General features: G+C 42.1%; 2 protein-coding genes across 3 annotated transcripts in view; one reads left to right on the top strand and one right to left on the bottom strand.

Moving 5' to 3' along the window:
- Positions 1–3,344, bottom strand: part of LOC117385335 (glypican-5-like) — a 75,227-nt gene extending 71,883 nt beyond the window's left edge. For both annotated transcript variants that reach the window (XM_033982632.2, XM_033982633.2), the window contains exon 1: positions 2,916–3,344. In XM_033982632.2, the coding sequence (XP_033838523.1) occupies positions 2,916–3,093 (178 nt within the window). In that variant the 5' untranslated portion in view covers positions 3,094–3,344. The remainder of the gene's footprint in view (positions 1–2,915) is intronic.
- A 4,870-nt stretch (positions 3,345–8,214) lies between these two features.
- On the top strand, positions 8,215–25,073 carry nyap2b (neuronal tyrosine-phosphorylated phosphoinositide-3-kinase adaptor 2b). The gene is made up of 7 exons (XM_033982804.2): positions 8,215–8,878; positions 10,840–11,041; positions 14,947–15,263; positions 18,284–19,360; positions 21,342–22,574; positions 22,686–22,780; positions 22,862–25,073. Exons 2-7 carry the CDS (start codon positions 10,863–10,865, stop codon positions 23,144–23,146), a joined length of 3,186 nt encoding a protein of 1,061 aa, XP_033838695.1. The 5' UTR covers positions 8,215–8,878; positions 10,840–10,862; the 3' UTR covers positions 23,147–25,073.
- Positions 25,074–25,790: the final 717 nt, after the last annotated feature.

Raw genomic sequence — 25,790 nt, 5'->3', positions numbered from 1 at the left:
AGAACATGAGTTCAAAAAGTGATTTTCCCCATTACACTTCTCTTATTGTGAGGCTAAACTGCCTTTTGTTTTTGTGTTTTATTGCTGATATGAATCGCTCAGCCAGGGATTGCCTGTGGAATCCTGCTTGCCTCCTGTCACTTGTGAGTAGCTGGTTGGAGTAAGTAATACATGGAGGACTTAGTGCTGTTAAAGCCACAGCTGCCAAAGAGACTGACTGTCACCGATATTAGGGACCATCTTATTCATCTTTAAATGATATTTTATTTCAACAATGTTCTGCTGTGAGTGATGGTCCAACAGGAGCTCTTGCGTCCTGCAGAATCTTTGGCCTACCAAATCCCTTGGGAGTAATTAGCATAATAATCACATGGTTTAAGAGTCATTAGTCAAAATCCATTAGGAAACAAGCCAATGCCCTTCACTGCGCCAGTGCCACTGCAGTATAATCAACATGACTCTGACTGGTGTCTACACTATTTTTAAAAGATTAGACAATTCATTTTTTTAAAGATCTTGAGCCTTACAAATATATTGAATTATTCTTAATTGTGTCTTTTTAAAAATAAATCTAACTTTGTCAAAATGTGGCCGATCAGCCTTCCCCACTACCCAAGGAAGTCACGTCCCTTTGAAGCGGAGAACATACAGGATATTTACTCTGTGCACTTTTTCTATGTTTGAGATGGATCTGGGCATATATAAACACACCTGAAATTGCTCCCACTGCATACCTGCATTTTTCAACAACATTAAAACCTACTGGGAATGTTTAATTTTCCAAGACCACAAGAGCAGGCTGCCAACATACTGCAAGTTGGCAGAGAATACAGCTGAGACCTGGGAGAGCACAACGCATAGAGCAGAAATGACATTTTTGAAATAGATTTTGCAATCTCAACCAGATACAAAGGATCAGACACACATATCGAAGCACAGCACTGTGTGTGGCAACCCCCCAAAAGATTCCTATCAAACTGATTCAGTAAATCAGTGAGCAAAACAGTACAAAAACTAAGAGTGTGGATCTTGCTCAATCAGACAGTTGAGCTCAGCTGTAGGACTGGTAGATCATATCAGTGAATATACATGAGGCCAAGAGAAGCTTGTGTGACAAAGATCAGAACTGTTGGCTGCCTGTTTTCCTCCGAGGAGCCATCTCACCGCTTCAGGGTGATCTCAATATGGAGCTTTTGGCAGAGTAGTCAGCTCCATAGTGATGGAGTTAGTAATCACCGGGTCAGCAATTTCACGTCCCAGGTGAAAGACCAAACTTGGCAATGGGTGGAACTAGCGATTGTAGACTTTAATTACAAACATAAATATTTGCATTCCAGTTCATTGACAGACAAATGAGTTATTCAGAATCTCTTTTATTAATAAAGGACAGTAAAGTATATTTTCAAAGTTACACAACCATATCCTATTGGTTTTCGTTTGGTTGCCGCACTCAAGGCTCTTGGTGAGAAAAGTGTTTGCAGCAGATGGATGAAACACACCACTGTATCCTAAACCAAATATAAATCTGCAAAAATGCCTGAGGTTTGGCCACTTCAAATTTCAACACTTGCTTGTATTGGCATTTGATCTGAGATGTGAGGTAGAGTAGCATAATTGTGTACTCTCACAGCTTTACCAAATAACCTGCTTTCAACATCCTCGTCCAGTGGAGTTTACTTTGAAGACAAAAACACTACTGACCTAAAGGCACCTCTCCAAGACGGGTACAAATAAAAAGCAACGCAGGACCAAAAAAGTACCAGTTAAGTTGAAAGGAAGGAAAGAGAGGAAGGAAATATCAAAATTAAAAAGTAGTTTGCAAACTAAATACACAAGAAAACAGCTGTTTCTCAGAAGTGCACATTTATGGGTCCTGTCCATTTGGTGAAGAGCTGTACAAATACAGCCAGAGACTTCATGGTGCAGAGCAGAGCTGATGCCAGTCCTCTACAGAAGGTCACAAATCCCTTCACATGGACTGCTGACATCTTCAGAGCGGATTCTCTCCCTGTTGTCTCCCCGAGCTTATGCTAAATGACAGCTTGTAAAGAAATTGACATGCTTGGTTGCTAGTGGTGACATTCTGCTAAACAAACAGATCAAGTGATCTAGATGCACCTCGAGGTATGCCCCGGCTCTTGTCTCTGTTACAGCAGAGCACTCACATGCTTCATCTGGAACCGGTCAACCTTTAATGCAGCACCCAAACATTATTTGTGTGTCGTTTTAGAGTGCAATTTAAACTTGAATCTCATTGTTCGAAGTTACATTTACACTGGGCAACAATTTCAATCGGGACTGAAGTTTAAGTCAAAATGTGTAGGTGCTTCGATTGATTCAAAAAGGATATACGTAACAATAATAGATCAGATTGAATCGTTTTGTGTGCCCTGCTTGCAAATGTATTTTTCAAACGCTTTTTAAATGAGTAATAGTGTAATAATAATCATATTACCACAGTTTATGCATTATTTATTCACTTCATACTGTTAAAGTCTTAAGTACCATGAACCTGTTGGCTGTATTTAAATCCAGTACCTCATCCATACATAGAATATTTGCTTTATGTCGCTTATGTTTAATCTGAAAGTGCCAGGGCAGTCACTCACTGTCCCAGCAGGAGCTCAGTGCAACCTTTGCACACAGTTCTTGTGCCTTGGTGCAGCCTAAAACCAATAAATATTTTGAGAACTCCTATAAAGATCAAAAGACCCCATCTGGAGTGGGAAATAATATAACTCCAGACTGTGGTAGCCCAGGCAGGTGTAAAGTTAAATCACTTCATACATTATTATCTAATGACTTATTTCAAATAGAAAAAAATCAGACGTGGAGTGACATGTGGCACGGGGCAAAGGGGAGTTTGTAGACTGGGATTTGGAGTGGGTCATGTGGCATCAGTCAGGAGAGCTTACCTACGCCAGGTGTTTCAGGGACTCGATGCACTGGTCCGACAGAACGAAGCTGAAATGCGGTCCTCACTTCATGACAGCTATACGCGTCCACGTGACAGAGGTGCATGCCAAAAATGACCGCTAAAACAGTCCACAGGAGTCCGCAGCAGTTCACACGTGGGCATACTCCTCGGGACATTGCCGCATCTCAGAGCAGGTATCCTCGTGGATAACACTCAGGAAACTGACGGGAAACTGTGTGGCACCTGGAAAGACGCGCTCGCGACTGAAGCGATGATGAGCTGAAACATCTGATAAACGTTTCCGTCTGACTGTCACATTATTGGGTGTGATGAGTGAGAGCGCCTCGCTGCAGAGCTCTGGCTCTTCTCTTGGATACTGAGTGGTGTGGGCTGAAGCAGCCTGTCCCGCGCACTTTGCAGTAGTTGCTCGTGTGCATGTCTGATCCACAGCGCACGCTCCCCTCCCTCTCTGTTTACCTCAGCCAAGAGCCTCAACTCTGGACTGTATCCGATGAGACGAAAGCTGCCAAAAAGAGACTGACCCGCACTCAGTCCATAGTCTATTAATCATGATATTGTTGACTTACACATGCCAAACATGCATTTGCATTATGCATTTGTCTAGAGACAAATATCCAGAGATAAATTAAAAGGTAAAGGGCAAATACAGAGCTTGAATTAAAGTTTCCCCTGTTGATAAAGGGGGATTTTGTATTACAAGTTAATAAAAAAACTTCAGCCATCCTGAATATAAGACTGTCCTGGTCTGAGGTGAAGATGCGCGCGCTCTGTGACCAGGATTAGATGCGTAATGCTGCCATCTAGTGGACACGCCAGGACTACCACAGGACCGACACATGAATAAGACAACTGTTGGATAATCCGACTGTAACTCCTGCCATGTGCTTTGCTTTTATTTATTTGTTAGTTTTATTTATATCAAAGAGAGAAAAGTCTACGTGTGATTTGAGTGTTCCTCCTCCAGCGCCATGTCAATGTGAAATAAAAAAAGGCATCATTTTGTTTGCGAGGTATTTCCATGCTATTACATATAACGTGCAGCAATATTATTATTACTGCACGTTAACGAGTGAACTCGATTAACCGAACCGGCCTGCGTCTGCCCAAAGTCCTTCAGGGGAAAGAGAAGCGCGATGTGTGAGTGAAACACGTGGGTTTTGTTTGTATAAATTGTGACTGTGGAATGTTAAGAAAAGAAGACTAGACTCTAGGCCTGTCATACTCTTGTTAATTCAGCATCTGAAATGAGCTAAAATAACTCACATTCACGTGATGCAAAAAGGTTCATTTTGACAGTTGAATGTGGACAGCAGATGGCGCTATTTGCTGCCTCTTTATGTCCTTCCTTTTTGAGTTGACGCCAGGTTGGTGCCAGTACATGTTTAATTTGTGCCAGTAAATGTTTAGTGTGTCCCAGGCCCGAGCCACAAGCGGAGTGACAGTGAGGAGTGTGGAGCTGAACACTGACCTGCTCCACAAGTGAACTCACCATTCACTTTACCCATAGACTGTGCCAAAACTCAAGTATCAAAAGTCTATCTATACATCTAGAGATATTCATTAAAGGTTTTGTGTTAAATGATGTAAAAAAAAGTGTTTATTTGTTACCTGCTCACTGCCACATGCATCAGCCTCAAATTTTAGTCAACAGTAAAAAAAATTAAAGGCTGAATAGAGCAAAGTAATGAGCACATGACCAATGATGACATATTTATATATATATATATATATATATATATATATATATATATATATATATATATATATATATATATATATATATATATATATATATATATATATATATATATATATATATATATATATATATATATATATATATATATATATATATATATATATATATATATATATATATATATATATATATACTATCACTTTATTATGCATGAGGTTCTGGGTCAAAGCTATGGACCTCACCAGTATAATGAGAGTTACTAGGGAACTATGGCTCTATGAATCACGGATGCAAAGTGAATCAAAATTGACACAGACATTATTTAGGTCACTCCAGTCCAAAAAGTCAGTTACACCATAGGAAACTCGAGTATTATGCACAATTATATGGACATTTAACAGCCCTCAGTGCTGCTAATAGTAAGATTTATATAACTAATTTGATAGATTCACATTGTATTACATGTATTATTATTATTTTTTTATATTTATTTTAAGTATTGTTTCTTAGCCTCTCTTCCTGTCTGTGCTGCTCATCGTGCTGGTCATGTGGCTGTTCTTCTTGGACAAGTCTCTACTTGGCGTCTCTGGAGAGATGCATTGGAGAAAAATGGATGTGCCAAAGGTTGATTATGGACAACATTCCTTTATTCTGTGCAAATGATTTCTGAAGTTGTTAATTAATAAGATGTCTACAGTCACTGCACTCAGAGATCCAGATTTGGGGTATTTTTAAGTATAGGAGTTCAGGCATGTGCTGGATGCTGAATGCATACATTAAACATGAGTGGTCAGGTGTGGCACATTACCGGTCAGCGCTGCAGGGTTATGCTCCATTTCTCTGCTCCAGACGTGAGCAGTGGAAGTAAGTCTGATGCATCATTAATGGGCAAATTACAATTTTAGTGCCACAGTCAGTCTGACTCTTTCTGCTCGAGCATTTCACTGGAAGCATTTAAACTCGTCTGGATGAAAGGCACCGTCCACTTGTGTAATTGATTGTTGTAATGTTTTTATAGACTCTTCATTAGCCTCCTACTGCATGGATCAATATCGCATCATTACATGCATGATTGAACTGACAAGCAGATGCCTGCCAGGGGCACAATAGTTTCTATTAGTAAACACTCATTAGCACTTTTTTCATTTACAAGTCTTTTAAAGAATTACTTCCTATGTTTTTTATTGATTGCTTACCTAACAAAGTAGAATATTTGATGCCATTTTAAAATTATGTCAAGTATGTGAGTCAAGACGGCTTCGAGAGGAATAGTTCCAATGATACTACTCATACTAGACCAGGAACAACAAAACATTACAGGATTTTGGATTTGCTTTGACCAAGGTTTCAAGCTACCACAATTTGCAATTTTGGTTTCAGTTTGATGGTGATGGACAGTTGCCCATTTTACCTGCTCGTCTTTACACATGACTAACTGTAAGTCTGAATAAATAACAATATCCCAAACTAGCTCTGCTTACAATACTTTTATAATGTTACGAGCAGTATTCAAATATCTGTTCTTATCTTAATGAATTCAAATGAGTGTGAATTACCCTATACACTTCCTGCATGTCTTCAAACTTCTGCCTGTTGGATCTTCTCTCACCCTCCAGTTTTGTCCCAGTGGGAGTGTCCTAAACCGTTCACAACAACAAAATACTGTTGTGCACGTAGGTGGGGAAATGTATTTAACCCTTTACCCCTTCATATTTCCTTGTTGTGCTTGCTCATTGAACTCAGTGGGGATCTAAGTACTTCTTTTCAGACGGTGTTAGGCTGAGGTCACTTGTTTTTTGTGTCTGTGCATGTGTGCCTAGTTGAATTGGCTTTGTGCATGGCCAGCCAACCACATTCACCACAATGGGCAGAAAAGGGGGTGACTTACCCTGCGATGGAGCGATTGAGCTCAATGAGATCATAGCTACTGTCATTTCATCCGCCCTACAGTGCACATTAGTGGGTAGGGCTTAGGGATAATGGGGGATATTGAAAATGCTGTATTGTTATATTTTGGGTGCACGAAACTGAAAATTATGGAAATGTTTGCAGTACTTTTGGACACAATATCAAAATATAAAATTGTATAATCTGCATTTTTAAGATACAATATAATACAAGAGAATAAAATACGTGTAGTTATATTGTTACGTTAAAGCTGACGTTAGAATAATGCAAAGAAATGTACAAATCTTGTGTAAATAACATCACTTAAACATAAGGTTAAGGTTGTTTTACAGTGGCGATTGGAGGTTTTCTCATTTTAAATTCATCATAAAATAAAAACTAGAAAAAAAAAAAAACATTTGCTTACTCGAACAATTCTAATAATTCACATATAGGTTTTTATATATGTTGCCCACGTTTTCGCAGCATGGATAACCCTGAATAAATCCAAACTGTAGCTTAGCCTTAGCCCTTTTAAACTCATCTGTGCCACGTTGCTCTTTTAACCAATATCTCTCCATTTCTAGAAATCGCAACCACCACAGTAATTAACTAGACCCTTCTAACAAGTATTACATGAGCTCCCTACATGTGACCTCCAACCTTTTCCCTGACATTGACAAAATGAGCAATACCAGGAGGAGGAGGAGGAGGAGGAGGAGGAGGAGGAGGAGGAGGAGGAGGAGGAGGGAGTAGGAGACAGCTGAGGAGGGGTGGATAATATAGCCAGAGGTTAAGAGAAATGGCTGGGCAGGGTCGACAAACACAACAGATCTCTGATGCCTAATCCTTTTGTGCCCGTGGTGTTTAATCCGTCCAACCAAACTCCACTCCACCCTCTACCCCTCCCCAACACCAGACGCTCCTATCGCACAAACAACTCACTGTAGTAATGAAAGCAATACCCCAGACATTGACAGAAAAAAAAACAAAAAACTACAGTAGCATTTCCAGTAAACAGACAACTTAGGTTGAACTGTGGCCACATGGGAACAGGTCTCTCTTTTGACTATGCAAACATATTTAAATTTTCTAACAGCCAGACGTTGTTTTTTTCTGCAGCGGGATAATGTATGATTTGGTTTCCCTTTTGCAGATACTTTAACACAAATATTCCTGCACTTATTGTTTGCAGTAAGAGTTTTTTTTGAGGTGTTTTTGTTTACGAGCTGTGAAGAAGAAGGGAAGAGGTGGGGTTGGGTGGTGGTTGAGGGGGGTGTAAAGCCGGTTGCAGTGGTGAAAATGATGTATTCAAAGGTTGCTTGTGTAGATTCTGTCTAATGAGGTTACACCCTGGCAACCCGGTGACTCCTCCCACCCACGCTCCATTCCCCCCTCCTCCTCCTCTATCTCTCCACTTATGCCCACCCACTCAACCCCCCCACCCCCTCAACCCCCCCACCCCCACCTTCACCCTGCACTCTGTGAGCTCTCCGTGGTGCTGAAAGAAGAAAAAAAAAACAACATTCGGCTTACGGCGCAAGGACAAGGCAGCGACGGCCACGGAAGCACGGGAGAGTTGAGGAGATTTGTAGGAGCTGAAAACACAATAGTTTGGGAGGTAATGAGGAGCGGATGACGTTGTAACGCAAGGTGGAAAGGAGTGGGCGGTGGGCGTGTTCTTGTTGTTGTGAGTTATAGCTGGGGAGCCCGGTCTCATCTGCCTAGGCACAGATAGACAGAGGCTGTGAGCACGCTGCGTGGACATGCAGGACAGAGCTGGAGCTGACAGGGCAAAGCCAACCTGGAAATGCATGTAAGCACCTTGCTCTCAATACTTAAAGCAAGAAGAGGATCCATGCCACCTGCGTAATCCCTGAATCGCTTGGACTTATTTTAGGGACAATTTTGGGATGTAATTTTTTTAGCTTCATTTTTAGAAGAGGTGAGTCTTGTTTTTTGACGTGTATCCGCTTGTTTTTACGGGGTGCGGTCTGTTGCTATGCTGCACCCCCCCACTCCATCTGTCTTTAGCATGGCCAGATGTGTGAAGAAGTGAAGCTTGCACCCGGCTTGGAGTTGACTGTGCAGAGCGAGGGGCTGCAGCAGCTCCCCCGTGAGCCCAGGGGAGGCAGAGGAGGCATAATCAGGCTGTGCACCTTGTAGCTCTCCCTCACTTCTCAGCACCGGCATGGGTCACTTCTAACTGGACCATACAATGGATATATGTCAATGTGGATTTCAACGTGCGCCGGTGCTCCAGCAAAGGTCAGAGTTCATGAGTGTGCACTGGAGTGAGGAGGGCAAGGCAGAAGACATATCGGTCCACCAACCAGCAGGGACACAGCCCCATTGTGAGTATACTTGCCACACATGTGTCCGAACTCACAAACTCAAATTTCAGGTTTGTCAGTAGGATACATGCGATAGAGCGATAACGACACTGTAACGCTGCATGTCATGCCAGTGCCTCCCTTGCAATTGATTTGACATTATGTCTTGGGAATAACCACGCTGCCCTTCTCCTTTGACACCGTTGCCTAGATACTGCAATGGTGTGCCACTTTTAATTTACTTTTAAAGCCAAACTACCTCTACGTGTGCCCTTCTTATCAGATGTGCGACACAGTGACGAGATATTCAGAGATACGTTTCATCTAATGTAGGATATAGATGCCTGCATATAGGGCGACTGGATTGATAGGTTTTGCAGGAATAATCAAATTGCATAATGCACACCACAGAGTTATTGGAGGACAATCTCATGCGAAAAGGCTTGGATGGTTGGGGTAAAAAAACAATGTGATAAACAAGTGGATTCCAGTGCAGAGTGCTGCTGCAGGCTTACAGGGATTAGGCAGGCAGGCTTAAATCAGCCCCAGCACTGTTTGAACTGCAATTGCCTCACGCTTTACACATCTCCACCTCACTGAAATGTATTATCCTCGTATAGCTTCAGATCTCACAGCGTTTCTGCGTGTCAGCGATAAGACTGGATAAAGTTCTTTGGGGAAAATGTTCCCCACTTGACACCTGGTTACTGTGCCCTAGTTTGAACTCCTCAAAGATGGTGATTCTGTTGTTCATATCAGACCCGTAATCCAAAAGCATGGGGTAAATTTAGGACAGCAGAGAAGCAAAACTTGCAGAGCCATGCTTTGTGTTTGCTCTCCTCAAACAGAACAACACAGAAACTGGTTGAAGATGATTAGACAATGATAGTTCCATCACTTGGCCTTCCGATCCATCTGGCAGTCTTCCAAGCCCCCCTTCTCCGTCCTTGGCTACTCATACACACAAACATACTACATACAGTTATCACGCGCCCCCATCCCCCCCTCTCCACGCACGCTCACACTCCTCGCTCACACGTAAACAAGCACAAGTCTTAGCCTGATCTGAAAACATTGACCTACATAAAAGCATCTTCCTTTCCTCCATTGGGCTCTCCAAAAATTGCTCACATGAGCTGTTGCACATCTGACAAGCCATGTTGCATGCAGTTGCACATGCTTGGAGGCTTATTCTTCATGCATACAATCATATCGAGCTTAGAAACGAGAAAACAATTAAAGACAAAGAGAATGTATTTTTAACCTTTGGAGGATATTAGAAATTGGTTAATTTTATCTTAGTGGCTGTTCCGTTCCCTGGAGTATTGCTTTTTTCCCACATCTGAGCCCTCACACACATTTGAACTTAGTGATGAAAGCTTAATTCCATTTTTTTTAGACATGTGAGTGCGGTAAAAGCCAGAAATTTGAGCCCGAAATAGTGCAAAGACAACTGAGAAAAATGAGCAGACGCACTGATTTGCAGCCAATAAGAAAACACTCAAGCAGAGTATTTGTCACTGTAACCAGATTGTAGGAGGGTGAGATTGCGAAGAATGTATCATGTAGCAAGACCTCATGGGAAAATACTTAAGAGGATAGTGCCTGATGCAAGCCTCACCACCCTAAATGTACCAATCATCTATGCAGCAATACAGCCATGAAATATTAGGGCGATATTAGCCTGATGCAACTCCTCATCATTCCTGTTGTTTCAATTTGATGCAAAAAAATAAGACTGAGAAAATACCCCAGTAACAGAGTGCTGGGAAAAAGACAGCAGGTTATTTTATACTGATGAAGTAACCTGTGAAAATGTATAAACAGCACAAAATGAGAACTGAGTGAAGACTCTAGAGACCTTTTCCACATGGTACAGACAGATGTGATATAAACTTTTACATAGATAAATTAATCTTTGCAAAAGTTCTACTTTGTGCAATGATGTTAATAGTTTGTATTTATTTATTTTTTATTTCCAGAATGCTGTGGACACACTTGAAGAATGATGAGCTCCAAAGAGGAAGAAACTCTACGTTTTTTCCACTATGTTGAAGAGAATGGGCTGAGAGCCTACAATGGCCTTATAGCTCAGAACCTGGACCATGCCAGGAATGAGAGAAATCGGACATACCTGCAGGAGAAAAATGATAAAAAGAGGAAACAGGAGGAAGCCATAAAGAGGTAGAAACATACATTATTATAGAGACACAAGATTAGAGCAATTTCACCTACTCATTCATTCAATTACAGTGCAAATGTTTTTATAATTTACCACTTCCTTTGCATTCTCAATCAAGATGTCTGTGGAAGTAGGACAAGTAGCCACAGGGTCCCATAGGATCGGCTTGTTGCCATATTCTAATCTAGGGGTTGCCAGTGAGGGTTGGTTCACCCTTATCCATTGAGGATAGTTATTTTCTCACGTTGACGTTTATCTGGGACTTGTCCTTGAAAGGAGGTCATCATTGCTCCATTTTAAGACAAGACAAGCTTTTAGAATTAAGAATGAAGTGAGTGTGCTGCTTCTGAAGTGAATGACACATTTATGAGCTCTCCTGGTGTGCACTTTACATAACTGTCCTAGACTGACCCAACTGCTGCACAAAAATGTGTTATGTCAATAATGCTACAAAAGAGAGAAAATACTACTACTGATTTATTAATATAATGTTCCCAAACAAAAGAAATTTGTATAGAGCTTGGAATAAGCAAGACGCATGATAACAAGGTGAAATGTAAAATGGGTTTTCATATCCTTTGATACTAGGCCATATCATGTCAGAAATAAGCAGTTCATCAGATGCTTGAACTTGAAAACATCCCGTGAAAATGTTCTTCTAATGGTAATTGATGTACTTATACAGAGTGGCCACAAGTTAGCCTAGCCAAGCCCACACACTTTTAGACCATATGTCTTTATGACGACGTATGATCTGGAGCCGTATTCTGTCAGATGGGTGTGAAAGAGGCAGATTAACCAACTGAATATTTCTACAGATTCAACAAGTGCACTGAACTCTAAATCTGAAGAGATGTCTTCTGTATTTGAGAGACACATGCTATAAATAAGCATCTGTGACTGGATAGTTTTATAAATGGATGGCTGCCTGATGTGTTTTATGGTTTGGTTCCAGGCTCTCTCGCACTAGAACAGACAGGAGGTGGTACTGCCTCTCCAAGCAAGTGACATGTCCAAGAGTGTGTGGCAGAGTTGTTGTTTAATAGACTGGAGTGTGGCAGTTCTATCCCAGCTCTGGGCAGTGCATAATTAATGGTGTGTTCTTGGGCAAGACACCCTCTTGCTTAAGTACAATATGAATGTGATGTGTGAGTTAGTTATTGGACGTGGCCATAGAGGCTGTCCCACAGAGTGACCATCCTATCAAAGAGTGTCCAAAAATGTGCAATGCCAGATCAACGCATTATTATTATTATTATTATTATTATTATTATTATTATTGTTGTTGTTATTATTACAGTCTGTAAACTTCAATTACACCATTGTCATTTAGATAGTTCATCAAATGCACATCCAGTGGACAGTGGACTTGTCTGGGCATCTCATTGTGTTTGTATGGTTCTGTACATAAAAGATTTAGTTCAAGAATGAACAGTCTAAATTAAACAGAACTTAATAGCCTATTACAAAATCCTTCATAATCACTGACTGATGATGTTGAATTCACCAATAGACCCACTCATGTCCCTACAAATGTTTACATTGTCCAGTCCAGCTGAAAAATACTCAATGTTATTCTCACTTAGCCTTTGAATTCAAAGTGCATCTAAATGTGAAGCAGAGCCATTCCTTTGCTCTGTTCCATGCATCAATACCAGTGTGGAACAGTCAGCCCTGATAACCAGGCGATTGTTTTAATGGGCTGATGCAGAGGGAAGGTGCCATCCACTGCCCTGGTAGCCTTCAGCCTCATCTGAACCAACACTGAAATATTAATTCATAAGAGATAAATTAATGTTTTTACGAGGCTTGGAAGAATGTCAGTGAGACAACCTATTTTCAAGTGCTTGGAATATTCACTTCCTAATTTGTGCGTTTGTAGGCATGTTAGCATGGTCAGAGTCTGGCATTTGACAATTAAGAAGCCTTTATCTTTATCTATTGTTGAGAACAAAAGGATGCTGCATTGTCTTACAAAGGAAAAAGCTTCTGGGAGAAAATGACTTTAAGAGTGTGAAGAAACAAGAAAAAGTCGAGAGAGAGAGCTTAAGTGTGAGAGAGTGTTCTGCCTGGTGACAGCTGGAACTGCCATAGGCCAATCAGATCAACACGTTTGTTTGAGTGAGGCGGGACTTTCTGCTGCAGCTATCTGACTTTTTTTCTGTTTCACTGGAACTTGTTTACACAGTCACGCGAGGATATACCGTCTCACACACATGCAAATATACAGCTCAACAAAGAACAACAAAGCCCCTCCCTAACATGCTATTATTGTGCATTCTAATTACAACCCCTCAGTGGGAGTATTGTTTACATTTTTCTGCCAAATTCATTGTGAGATGACCATACCTATCCAACTGCTCCTGTGGTCTGTCCTCCAGCCAATCACTGGGCAAATAACCTATAAATAACTCAGTCACCTCCACTCCAGTCACACACATTCACAATGGGTGATATGACTTTGCACTTATAGAAAATGTATGCACAGGTTTTCTCGTACTGTGTTGGGATGCCACACAAAACCTTCTAAATCCATGCCAAATGTGTGATATTGTAAAACTGCGTGCTTTTACAGATCTGTGTTTAGATTCATGTCATAAGTTAATTTGTGTGCTGTAAATAACATTAGAAGCTCGACATGTAGAAGCCACAGTGGCGCCCTCGTTGCCTTTTACACAAAGCAGTGATTTGCCTACAAGCCTCCATCATACCAACGTGTCTGGATCTGCACGTGCACTTTATTATTGTTGTGAGGCAGCAGCTGGGTTTGTGTCTGGTTTCTATGGGTACCCTCCTGTTGCTAGGCAAGGATAAGCCCCTGACCAATGAACCTATCCCACCAACCAAGCGCCTTCTGTTTAGCAGCTGGCCCGGCGGAGGGAGACCGAGTCAGCAAAGTCACACAGCGAGGGGTCCGAAACATACACAAACACACATGTGCGTGAGCCGCAAAGGCAAAAAGTGCACATGCAAATCCATCCCTGTGCCATTTGTGTAAACATTTGTATCTCTGACCTTAAAGTTTGGGTCAGCCTTCCATCAGTCATATGAGGATGACAACCAAGTCAAACACACCAGCCTTTTGGTTTGAAGCCGTCCCTGCAAAACATTGAATTTTCACTCAAAACGACATTCGTGTGGACCTCATTTCCCCACTATTACCACAACACACTCAGACCTCATTAACTGTCCATTCAGGCCAATCATCCCTTTATCAGGATTGATTGTGTTCAAGCTGGGGAACATTCATGGTGTCATTATGTGTGCAATGTGTCAACAGCGCCAGCCTCATCCAGGGTTAAACACAAATCAATGGCCTTTGTCTGGTGCTTCCCAATACACATAGCTCCACGCGCTCTCATCTTTGCAAACTGATGTGAAAACATGCTATCGCCGCATAACACATTTGCACCACTGCCTTGTTTACGATCACTGACATTATCACCACATTTATGCAGCTTCATACTTTTCCCAATTTTGCTACATATATATCTTTTAGTTAACATGTTTTATTTTTTTTCATTTTTAGGTCTAATTCAAGTTCCTAATTTCAATAAAGATGTACTGTTAAAGGCGTTCAGTCTTATTAAAAAGGTAAATATTGGTAGAAACTTCTTTTATTTTGCTCATTCAGTTGCATATGCATTTAGTATAGGGTCGGAGTTGAGCACTAACAGACTTTTGGTTTGATTCTTCCTTTGGATTTAAGTCACTGGGCAAAACAGTTCCTCACATTGCCAACTCAAGTGGCTAAAGGTAACTGGTGTTGGTATGACAGGAAGGTCTCAAAGTGCCTGTTAAAAATGTGTGCAAGGGTCTAATGTTTATTTATGTTTCATGTGTTTATACTCAAAGCTTAAAAGTGATGATTTAATATTTGTTTTGTGTTCTTCTGTTGTCTTTTTAGAACGGGCGAGGACATAGCATCTGAAGGCAAGCACTTTCGCATGGGTTCAATCACCATACCCGAACCCCACGAACGCGTGCCCTTACCCCAGCCGCATGCCCTCGCCTGCGGACAAGGTTTCTCCGTGCGCTCCCAGTCACTGCACTCGGTCGGCGGGGGGAACACTGGAGGAGGAGGAGAGGAGGAAGTCGGAAGTCCTACCTCCAGAAAACAGCCCCCTCCCAAGCCCAGGAGGGACCCAGCCACCAAACTGAGCATGTCGTCTGAGGCGGTGGACCACAACCCCGCGTCCACCTGCCGCGGGGACAGATGTGATGGTGAGTGGCGCTGGCACTTCACACTAGACTTGTGCACTAAATATAGATGTTCTCTGCAATGTCCTCCTCAGCCTGGGTTCTTCAACAATGACATGACATCTAAGCTGGTTAATGCACACTCCACACAAGTCAAAAATGCACTCAGTTGCCTATGGCTCCAGTGGTACAATGATTAATAATAATGATGCAACAGAACATCAGGTCACATGCTCACTGCAATGAAATATGCACAAGTTAAAGAGAGGTTTGAAAAGCAAATCTAAAAATTGAGAGATGATTTTAAGATACTGTCTACACAATTAACAGGGGTTAGGAGTCACAAGCCTGTCCCAAAAAATAATAAGTAGCTTCATGTCTAACTCCTGTCCATCTTCATCGTGATTCAAACACAGGAAAAAGTACTGTGATTGTCAGTACTAGAATTGTCCTCAGTCTTTTATCTGTGTGTTTGTTTTTAAGCTAGACTGTAGTCAGAATAGAAAAGTGTAAATTATGAGCGTTCTTCGCATCTGGAGAGGAGTTTTCCACAGAACGTTTCCAAGATCAACAGGCAAATCACTGCACAGTATGAGGAAAATGGTTTGCTGCAGTGAGGGCAGAAGGGAAAAGGAATATAAAAGATTGTCATGAAATATAACACAATACTGCAGGCAGCTTAATTATGTTATTTTGATTAGAGGTCAGGTATGTTTTGCCAAGTCAGCATCTTTTATATGTTTGTTTGTTTGTTTTTTTCAATTTAAAATCTATACAGGATATAAATTTAAAATGTGAAATGTTTAGATTTATGTTTAAACTACTTAACTAATTCAATAGTCCTAGAGACAGAAAGATGAGAGAGCAATGATTTCAGTGGCTGCAGGAAGCCATGACTCCATTTTAGTTTTCATTCTCTGTTGCCAACGTGATGTTTAGGGACTCGCCTAGCCTGGCTCAGATTGGTGGGGATCTCTCTGTATGCGCACAGATCTTCCTGGGCACCACGGCAACCATCCCACAGAAACAAGACCCCCTGTAGCCCAGCCAATCACAACATGACTGCGCAGCACGGACCAATCGCGCTGCAGAGATGCTGAAGCCTGAGGCGGAACAGCCAATCAGAGAGCTCGTGTGGGGGTGTCCCTGGATGAGGGGAGGGTTGCGTGCTCTGTAGCTGGCGCTCTGGCGGGAAGAGGCGGAGCTTGTGGGTGCAAAATTCATTCAGGAGGAGCGATTGACCTAGATTCTGTTTTCCCCAGGAGGAGCAGGAGGAGGGGGGGGGTGATGCGGGTAAACACATCCCTATGGGGGGGAGGGGGAGAGGAGGGAGGAGAGAGAGAGAGAGGGGAGTAGAAGGGACAGCAACAAGAGATGTATGGAGAGCGGAATTTACTGTCAGCACTGAATCAGATTAAGATATGTAATTCACACTGACATACAAGAACAATATATCATGTGCTAACAGGAGTAGTCCATCTTCTTGAAAAATCATAAAAAGAGAGACAGATCTGAACAATATTACAGTCCCCTGGGTAAAGCATTTATTATCCCAAGTCTTACATACAACACAGATGCATATTATCTAACAATTATCATCATCATCATCATCAACATTTAACCTCTTGTTTGATGTCATTGCAGATAAACAAAAAAATGGTACTATGAACTAAAGACAAACTATTATTTTTGTGTTTATTTTCAAAGGTTTCCAAAATGTTTATATCACTACATATAACAATTCGTACTTTCTGATTAAGCACATTATGGTAATTAATTGATTAACTAATTAACCATGAACACAACTACATACAAAATAAGTTTTATTTAATAGGTCTTCCAAGACTGGGACTCCCAGTTCTCCCAGAAATAATGGAGAGAATTGAATCAGAAAAGACATCCTTGTAAAACCAATGCCAAATGACTGTACAGTGATTGGACAGTCTGCAAATCACTGTCCGAGTGCGAGCTACATGAAGTGATCTGCTGGCATTTTGAAGGATATGTTGAAATAGAAGCAGATGCTACTTTACATAAAAGACTAGAATGGTGAGAAGGATTGCAACTTCCAATAGCATTATTTCTGAGAAGACTGTACCTGATGCAGTCATGCAGCCTTTACTAGAAAGATGCATTAGCTTGTGTTCTATAAAAAAACATATCTATATGTAGTCTAATTGAGAAAAAGGCAGATAGTCACTTTGGGGAAAAGGTTCTAAAACTGTGCCATGCTTCCCTGAAAGCATATGCATTTACAGTCTGTGCACAGGCAGTGATGGTGGTGAGTCAGTTTCAGGAAGCGAGCGTGTGTCTATGCCATCTGTCATCTGAATTATTAAAGGTAAAAAATCCACAGTTTGAAGATTTCAGACATGGTCCAGCTCTTAACTACACTTATCTGCCCTTCCTGTCAGAAAAAAGGGGACAGTCCGAGCCCAACATTTCTTCTCTGACCTAAAAATACAGCACACAGCTCACTAATGTAGAGGGTGAGTAAACTACTATTAGGGCTACAGTAGAGTCTTGATTCTGTGCGGCACATCTGAAGAGCTTCACTCCGCAATGCTACGTCACCACTATCAGAGGCTTCAGTGTGTGACCCAGATTCTATGCTCACATACTGCTACGCTGCTATATATGACCTAGAAACATGCATATGCTTCAACTATTGCCACATATATGACTAATAACATATGCTTTCAGCTGTAACAATTGACCTACCTTTGACCCATACCACATCCAACATTACAATATTAATCTAATTACGACTCTAGAAAAACAATTCATGGTTGAGTGGACAATTACTGTGAGATCCTTTTATAGTTGTACTTGACTATAGCCACATGTTAAGTGTGTCAAATAGTGCTTGATTTAGATTGTACTCCATCAAGTACTTTTGCAGCTATTTTTTGTGTTGATCTAAGTGTGTGAATGTAACATACAAAAAAGACAGGACAGATTTCACAGCACATGCCATCATTTGTGTAAATAACATGGGTAAAAGTCATTAGAGAGACTTAACATGAGTGTTTTTATTTTGGCAGCACCACAAGGATGCAGTGAGGACTGCAAAAGGGTGCCACCACCAAAACCTAAGAGGAACCCCAACACTCAGCTGAGCGTTTCCTTTGATGAGTCCTATATCAAGAGCCACAGCAGCAGCGGTGTGTGCACTCCCAAAGCCCTGCATCATGTGACCTCGCCCTGTGACCACAGCACGTCCTCCCCTCATAGCGACGACAGCCCCACAGACGACTGTGAGGATGAGCCCGTCTACATAGAGATGGGAGGCATAGACATTGGGCCCAGGGAGCCTCTTAAAAGTGAGGATGAGGAACCCGGGGAGTCAGTGTATGAAGAGATGAAGTATCCCATTTTAGATGACCATGAATATCGCACAGACCCTATAGGATGTCGTTCTGCTTGCCCCACTCCAGCGCCCTATGACCCAGAACCTCTCAGTCGCTGTTCCACTCCTCGCAACATTCCCCTCTGTGACATTCCTGCCCCCTTCCCAAACCTGCTCACCCATCGTCCTCCTTTGCTGGTGTTCCCACCTGCACCAGCCCAGTGCTCACCCAACTCGGATGAGTCCCCCCTCACTCCTCTAGATGTGACTAAACTGCCCATGCTGGAGAACCAGCCCTACAGTAAATCCCCCACATCGTCCTCAGAGCCCCCTGCTTCAGCACACATCCGCAGAGAGCTGACCGCTACCCCGACTCTCACCGTGTCAGGGCGTTCTTCTGCTCCTCCTCTGCCCTGTACACTGTACAAATCATCCTCTTCATCAAACTATCAGCGCAGCCACTCAGCCTGTCCTTCACCGGTCAGCATGGGCCGCTGTCTGACCCCACTGAGCCTCATGCGCACACCCCCCTTCGATGCTCCAATGCCTTTTCCAGGGGGCCTGCCACGCAGTGCCTCTGCCACTCCTCATGGGAAAGGATCCCCACCGCAGGACTCTGCTGGCCGACTCCATGGCTCTATGCAAAATGTGTCAACAGGACGTTCTAGGACCCCCACAAGCCCCCTGGATGAGCTCACCAACCTGTTCACCACCGGGAGGAATATGCTGAAGAAGAACGCAAGTGGCAGGAAGTCCAAAGAGCCCGGAGAGAGTGAGTCATTTACTTTCTAAGCAGTTTATGCAGTAGTTACAGGGTCAAACAGGTGTCATCACCTCTCTAGGAATGTTCCTCACACAGTGACACAGTAACACATTCTGTTATGCCACTTATGTCAGAACACCTTCCAGGGTCTGAGCTTTGAGGAATTTTAGATTCAGTATGGACTGAATGTCCCTGCATGTTTTTTAGCGCTAACACAGTTTATGTAGACGCTGCCAACCAAGTCTTACAGAGATCGTATGATTTAATCTGTGCGGATTAGAGAATAAAGTAGACAGCAGCTCTAACCTACTCATGGCATTTAGCCATCAGCCACTATTAACTATGGATATGTAAGAAACCTTTTAAATACTATTAGCCATGCTGCACTCAAGAAACTGTAAATCAAATTGTGAAACAACTTGGTGTTAAAATGATTTGAAGCCATGCTTAACTTGTACAGTTTATTTGGAATCATGATATTTAAAACCAACTGCTAAAAAGAAACCATGTGGGATTAATCACTTTTTTATATGGTAAAGAATATTTATATCTCTTTTGTGTAGGTTCAACTGAAATGTGCATACATTATATAAAACAAGATTATGACTTATTTTGAATACATTTTTACAAGAATGAAATATCTACACATCCTTACTCAATACACTTAGCAACTACAACATAGCAACAGTAGAAGGATGAAATCCCTGTTTCTTATTTGTAGATTCCCTCCCTATGGGCAATTCAGCCAATCAGAGCTCAGTGCTGCTCACAGTGTAGTTTCTCCTGATGGGTAGAGCTGAAGCTCTGAGCTCAAATCTGCACCTGATCAAAAGCTCTCTCTCTCTGTTTTTTATCCAATCCACATTTACTCTGCTTAAGAAAAGCCAATGTAGAAGAAGCAGCAGCAGACTGTAGATCCTGAGGCAGTACGGAGCATGTTACTTTATGACCTCTACCCTTTGCACTTGTACTGGATGTTGACATCTGTTAATTATTGAATGTCAGTGGTATGGCAGGTGCATATTCAAAGACTACTTAGATATGTATTTACAGGGAGCAGTTTGTTCCCTAAACCCACAAGGCATGTAAACACTTCATAGTATATGCATATGTTCGCTAGGCAGGTTGTGTTTACTAGTCTTTGTAAATGATGCATGGGCCTTATTTTCTAACACCTGTGTGTGCTCCACATGGGGCCATGGACTGACAGGTTGAATATGTTGTTGTGTGGTGAGCCTCACACCTGATTTAATGAGTCCAAACCTCAAACATGAATGAGGTTAATTTTTCCTTTTTTCTAAGGCAGTGACAGCAACGAATGCTGGCCTGACCCACTTACCAACTGCTCACACACAGCACACTGAGCATGCTCCTGCAGTCATATGCCATATACATAATCACACATGTGTCTGTGACAGCGGATGTTTGCACAGACCATATACAGCAGACCATATACAGCAGAACCTACGTCAAGATCAATCATGCACATTTTATCCATGCACTGATAGCACACAGTGTCTCCAGTGACATACATATGCTCCCAGGACACACACAGGGTCATTGTGGTTTTTCCATTGAAATAATATACCTTAGTAATTGTGATAGTGAATATAGAATGATTTAACTAAAATACTTTAAATAGTAAATTTTAAATGTCTTGTGGTGTTCCTTCTTTACATTATTGTGCAGTGGCAGGGAAATTGTACCTTGTCTTAAAATGGGGTTTGAGCGACCCCTGGTGGTTTTCAATGGTAGTGGATGGCATTTATTTTCACGCATCACATACTGTATGTTGTATATGTCTGATTTAAAAATTTACAATAGTTTTCATATATTTAAAATATTAAATGAAAAAGATTGTGATTGCTTTAATTTAACAATGGACATTTGTTATATTTAGTAAAAGTTAGAACATTTTCACATGAAAACAGATAAATAAATTACAAACATTGTTTCACTTGATATTAAAATGTTTCCTCTATTTCAACAGCTGAGTCAAAAAGCAAGTCCCATGGTGAGTCGAGGCGTGAAGGGAAGGAAAGGCACAGCCACGGCCACAGTAAGGAGTCCAAGCGAGAGTCCAAGGATCGCCACGGACACAAAGAGTCCTCCCACCGGAGAGACAAAGACAGGGACAAGGACCGAGACCGCGAGTCCCTGTCCCACCGACGCAACAGCAAAGACCGGACATTAGATCCTCCGCCTGTCCGCAGGGACAGCAGGGAGAGCAGGGACCAGGGCTGCAGCAGCGTGGAGCCTATTCTTGGCAGACGGGACTCCAAAGACAGGGGCTCCTTAGAACCTGCCGCTATGATCAGGAGGGATTCCAAGGACAAAGGGGCGAGCAATGGTGACATGATGGTACGGAGGGACAGCAAAGACAGGAGCGCAGGACACTGTGTGGACTCAGCGTCACGGCAAGACAGCAAAGACAGAGAGAGACTCTCCGATCACCCGCCTGAGCTCCTGCCGAAACAAGAGAGCAAAGAGCGGGTGAGGAACGGGCTGGACAGTAGACATGAGAGCAAGGAGAGACTGTGGGACCAGCCCCCTGAACTCTTACCCCGACAGGACAGCAAAGAAAGAGCAAGGAATGGTTTGGACTCACACTATGAAAACAGAGACAAGCCACCAGAGCTTCTTCCCAGGCAGGACAGTAAAGACAGAGCTAGAGGCGGGCTAGATTACAGGCAAGAACAAAGACCAGATTTGTTACCAAGACAGGACAGCAAGGAGAGGATGAGGAGTGAGTTAGAACATAAGCACGAAGACCAACCACCTGAGATTATTCCCCGACAAGAGGCATCCAGAGGTCATAAAGAGAAAAATGGCTACAGTTCTGAGTCTAAACAGGATTTGAGAAACTGTCACAATGGAGGGGATGTGCCTCCGCCTCTTCTGCCCAGGCAGGATAGCAGGGACCTCAGCAGAACAGGCCTGGAGGTCAGGCGAGATAGTGCTGATCGAAATCTGAATGGCTCAGATAAGCACCACTACGATGTGAAACATACCAGGAGCCCCACCGCTCGAGAGTACAGGGGTGATAAAGAGCGAGCACTGAGGCCAGACAGCACCCCACGCAGAGAGCACAGAGGAACAAGCACCATGGACCAGTCCAAAGCACAAGACAGGAACAGTAGCACAATGCCAGGGCAGCCTTCATCTACAACCACACCCACTCGCCAAGGAAGATCTAGTGGAAGCCCGCCAACAACAGGAAATGGTCAGAATCATTTAAACGTTTATTATCTGGACACCAACTCTAAACTAAACAACCACAACATAAACTGTTTTCAACTCTAATTATACTGTTCATATGTTTTTTACTTCACAGAAATAAAAGGAGCACCAAAATATGGTCACTCACCCTCTGTGTCTGCTAACCCTTCTCCAATGGGCACCCCACAGAAAAGAGTAGCTGAATCTCGGGTAAGCAGATTTCACAGTAATTATGAATGTCCATTTTAAGGTAATAGAATCAGTCCACTGAATGTGTTTTATTACCCTCAGATGCCACAGATGCCCTGGGTCTGCGGGGACACAACCATGCTTGAGCAGATTGAGAGGAAACGCACTCTGTGCCAGGAGATCCGCTCCAGACAGCACCCTCAGCTGCAGAAGTCTCTGGAGAGGCGGTCCCCAGACCGCAGTGATGACAAGCATCAGGAGCACAATCAGTGCAAGCAGGAAAGCACAGCTGTCCTCCCAGGCTGGGGCAGGAACAACGGGGCCAAAAAGATCCGTCCTCCCCCCTACCCCACTCAGAAAACAGTGTTCTGGGACACAGCCATCTGACAGTAATGACACACCAAACACCTCCCTGCCACACAACCCCATATTACCCCAGCCCTCTTCCCTCGGGCTTGTCCTTAAGTGCCCCTGCACATCACACCAGGCAGACCAGCCTCCTAGAGCACACAGGGGTTAGAGATGATGTCAAAGGACGATGGTGGACACCATAGCAATATTTCTGCTTGTTCAGGTTGTCATGTTTTCTTATCATCACTGGTGATATTTGATATTTTTCTATTTCCTGTGACTGGATACTTGTAAAATAATTAGTAGAATAGATATTTGATGAATAGATATTTTCTAAATGAGATGGCAATTTAAAATCCACTTAAATGATGTATAGTAGATAGTAGATGGAATCTAATGTTTTTGTTTCTGTTATTTTACATTGCAAAGCATACTCTATCAATACTCGTACTGTAGTAGCAGAATTTCTTATGCCAACTCTTCTTTGTGCTTAGAAGCACTCTAATGAATGGACGATTCAATTCTGTCTATAATATATTCTTTACTGCATTTTACTGTTGTATTGTAAATGGAGGCGTTGCGTCAGCGTGCTTTAGATTCCAGCGCCCCTCATGCCCGGTCCAGTCTGTTCTAGAATGTACAACAGTCAATCCTAGAACACAACAGGAAATTCTGTGTGCTGCAGTTTGTATTTTACAGTAAGAGCTGTGTAGTCACTGTGTCCAAGCCTTTCAAAGCAACTCAACGTTTGTTTTTCCTCAAACTGTTGGCTGGCATGTTGTAATGTAGCAACAGAGAGTGTGACATGTTTTTGCTGTAACCTTGATACACTTTGAGGGTGGGTTGGGGATTTAGTAAATTAGAACATACATTATTTACAGTATGATTTGCAAAACCAGCCAAAGCCTATTAAAGCGAGAGGGGTGTGGTTGCACTTTGGATAACTGATTACTCAAAATGGGATTGGTGTCATGAGCACCATGACACAGTGTAAATACTTGATGCCAACAACCAGCCCGTACAATCAACACCTGAGCTTTTAGTACAGTCCTTAATTTCACTGCAGATTATAGCCATATGCACTTGCTTAAGAAATGATTTTGGAGATTATGCTTATATATGTATTTTATAAAATGACTGAGTGAAGAGCTGTGCCATGGAAGTTTGACTCATTGGCAGAAGGATTTAGCCTCAGGAGAATGGCTGTGTGCCACACAGTCATGTATTGGTTATCTGGTCTGACATTCCCAATCTGATTGGCTGGAAACCAATAATAAGATCAAAGAGAAGAAGGACCTAGAACATGGCAACAGCTCTGCTCAGTTACAATGACAATGGTTGCACAAGGGCCTACAAATATTTGTTGAAACAAAACTGCACTATCCATCTTCCATCACATTTGATCAGGCTGGTTACATACCTACATAATCCTGTTCCTTGCTCTCTCCCTCTACCTCAGCCTCCCTCACACGTCATCCAAATTGGTTCTCATTTGCACAGTGAAATGCAATGTTGCCAAAAAGCACGGGCTGACCAAACACAAGCCCAAAGATTGCAAGTGCAGTACCCCTTTTCTTTTTGAGAGCCACCGTGACGGAAGTCCTTATGTCGTGTACATGTGTCTATGAGGGAGGGAGCGGTGTGAGTGTGCCAACACTGTATGCAAGTAAAAATCTTTCAAATGATTGTTTTAAGATATTCACTTTGCCCTCTTCATGATGTGGTGGGTGGACATTGGAAATGTAATAATGATGATGTACAATCTTCTTGTGTGTATAAACGTGCACTGTGAACAGGTAGGGAGAGCACCGCACTGTCAGAGTCCTCTGTCTTATTGCACTGAGTGTTCTCTTGTTTTGGATAATAAAAAAGGAAAATGTGTCAGAGGAAAAAAGTACTGTATTCTGATTGTCACATGGGTTCTGTTGAGAGAAATAAATAAATATAAAACCTGTTATGACAACATGTGAGTTGGAGTTTTGTCATCAGTTTTGAGCATGTGTGTGTCTACAAAAGTACAGGTAGTTTTATGTGATCCAGAGGAATGTCATGTCCATTGTTTACAATAACAAATTATTATTTTAGGAAGTAAAATTAGTTTCATTTATTCACCTTTTGTTTAATATTCCAAAATAGTAAAGATTATTAAACATCAACATACACTGCCTTGCCAAAAAAAAAAAATCACCATCAAATAAAAGTTCACACACTGTAATATTCCGTTGATCTGCCTTTAGCTTTGATTATGGTACGAATTTGCTGTGGCATTGTTTCAATAAGGATCTGCAATGTACAAGATTTATTTCCATCCAGTGTTGCATACATACACCTTCAGGGAAGAAAACATCCACTGATGGAATAACCTGGTCATTCAGTATATTCAGGTGTCAGCTGACCTCATTCTTTGAGCACAGACTGTTGCTGAACCTAGACCTGACTTGTACCTATAGACTCGTACCTATTTGCTTAGTTAAATCCAGGTGTTGATTTTTATTTTAATATTTTTTTGGCCCAGGCAGTGTATAAACAGTGATCAGTGCAAGTATGAAATTCTAGGTCTTTTTTAAAACAGTAAAATGTAAAATCCTCTTGGTAACACATAATCTCTTACCTATATTGTCTAACAAAGAGAAACTACTCAAGGATTAATCAGATCAATATTCCTACTTTTCTGATGGCT

Source organism: Periophthalmus magnuspinnatus, chromosome 17 (assembly GCF_009829125.3).
Source record: "Periophthalmus magnuspinnatus isolate fPerMag1 chromosome 17, fPerMag1.2.pri, whole genome shotgun sequence".
Taxonomy (NCBI): domain Eukaryota; kingdom Metazoa; phylum Chordata; class Actinopteri; order Gobiiformes; family Gobiidae; genus Periophthalmus; species Periophthalmus magnuspinnatus.
Note: the sequence above shows the minus strand (reverse complement) of the source record. Positions and strands in the feature narration are given on the sequence as shown.

Excerpts from the sequence above, each read along its gene's own strand:
- nyap2b (XM_033982804.2), top strand. The coding sequence starts at position 10,863 with ATGATGAGCTCCAAAGAGGAAGAAACTCTACGTTTTTTCCACTATGTT. Across the intron at positions 15,264-18,283 it reads CCGCGGGGACAGATGTGATG|CACCACAAGGATGCAGTGAG; the intron begins GTGAGTGGCGCT and ends TTATTTTGGCAG. Across the intron at positions 22,781-22,861 it reads AAAGAGTAGCTGAATCTCGG|ATGCCACAGATGCCCTGGGT; the intron begins GTAAGCAGATTT and ends TATTACCCTCAG.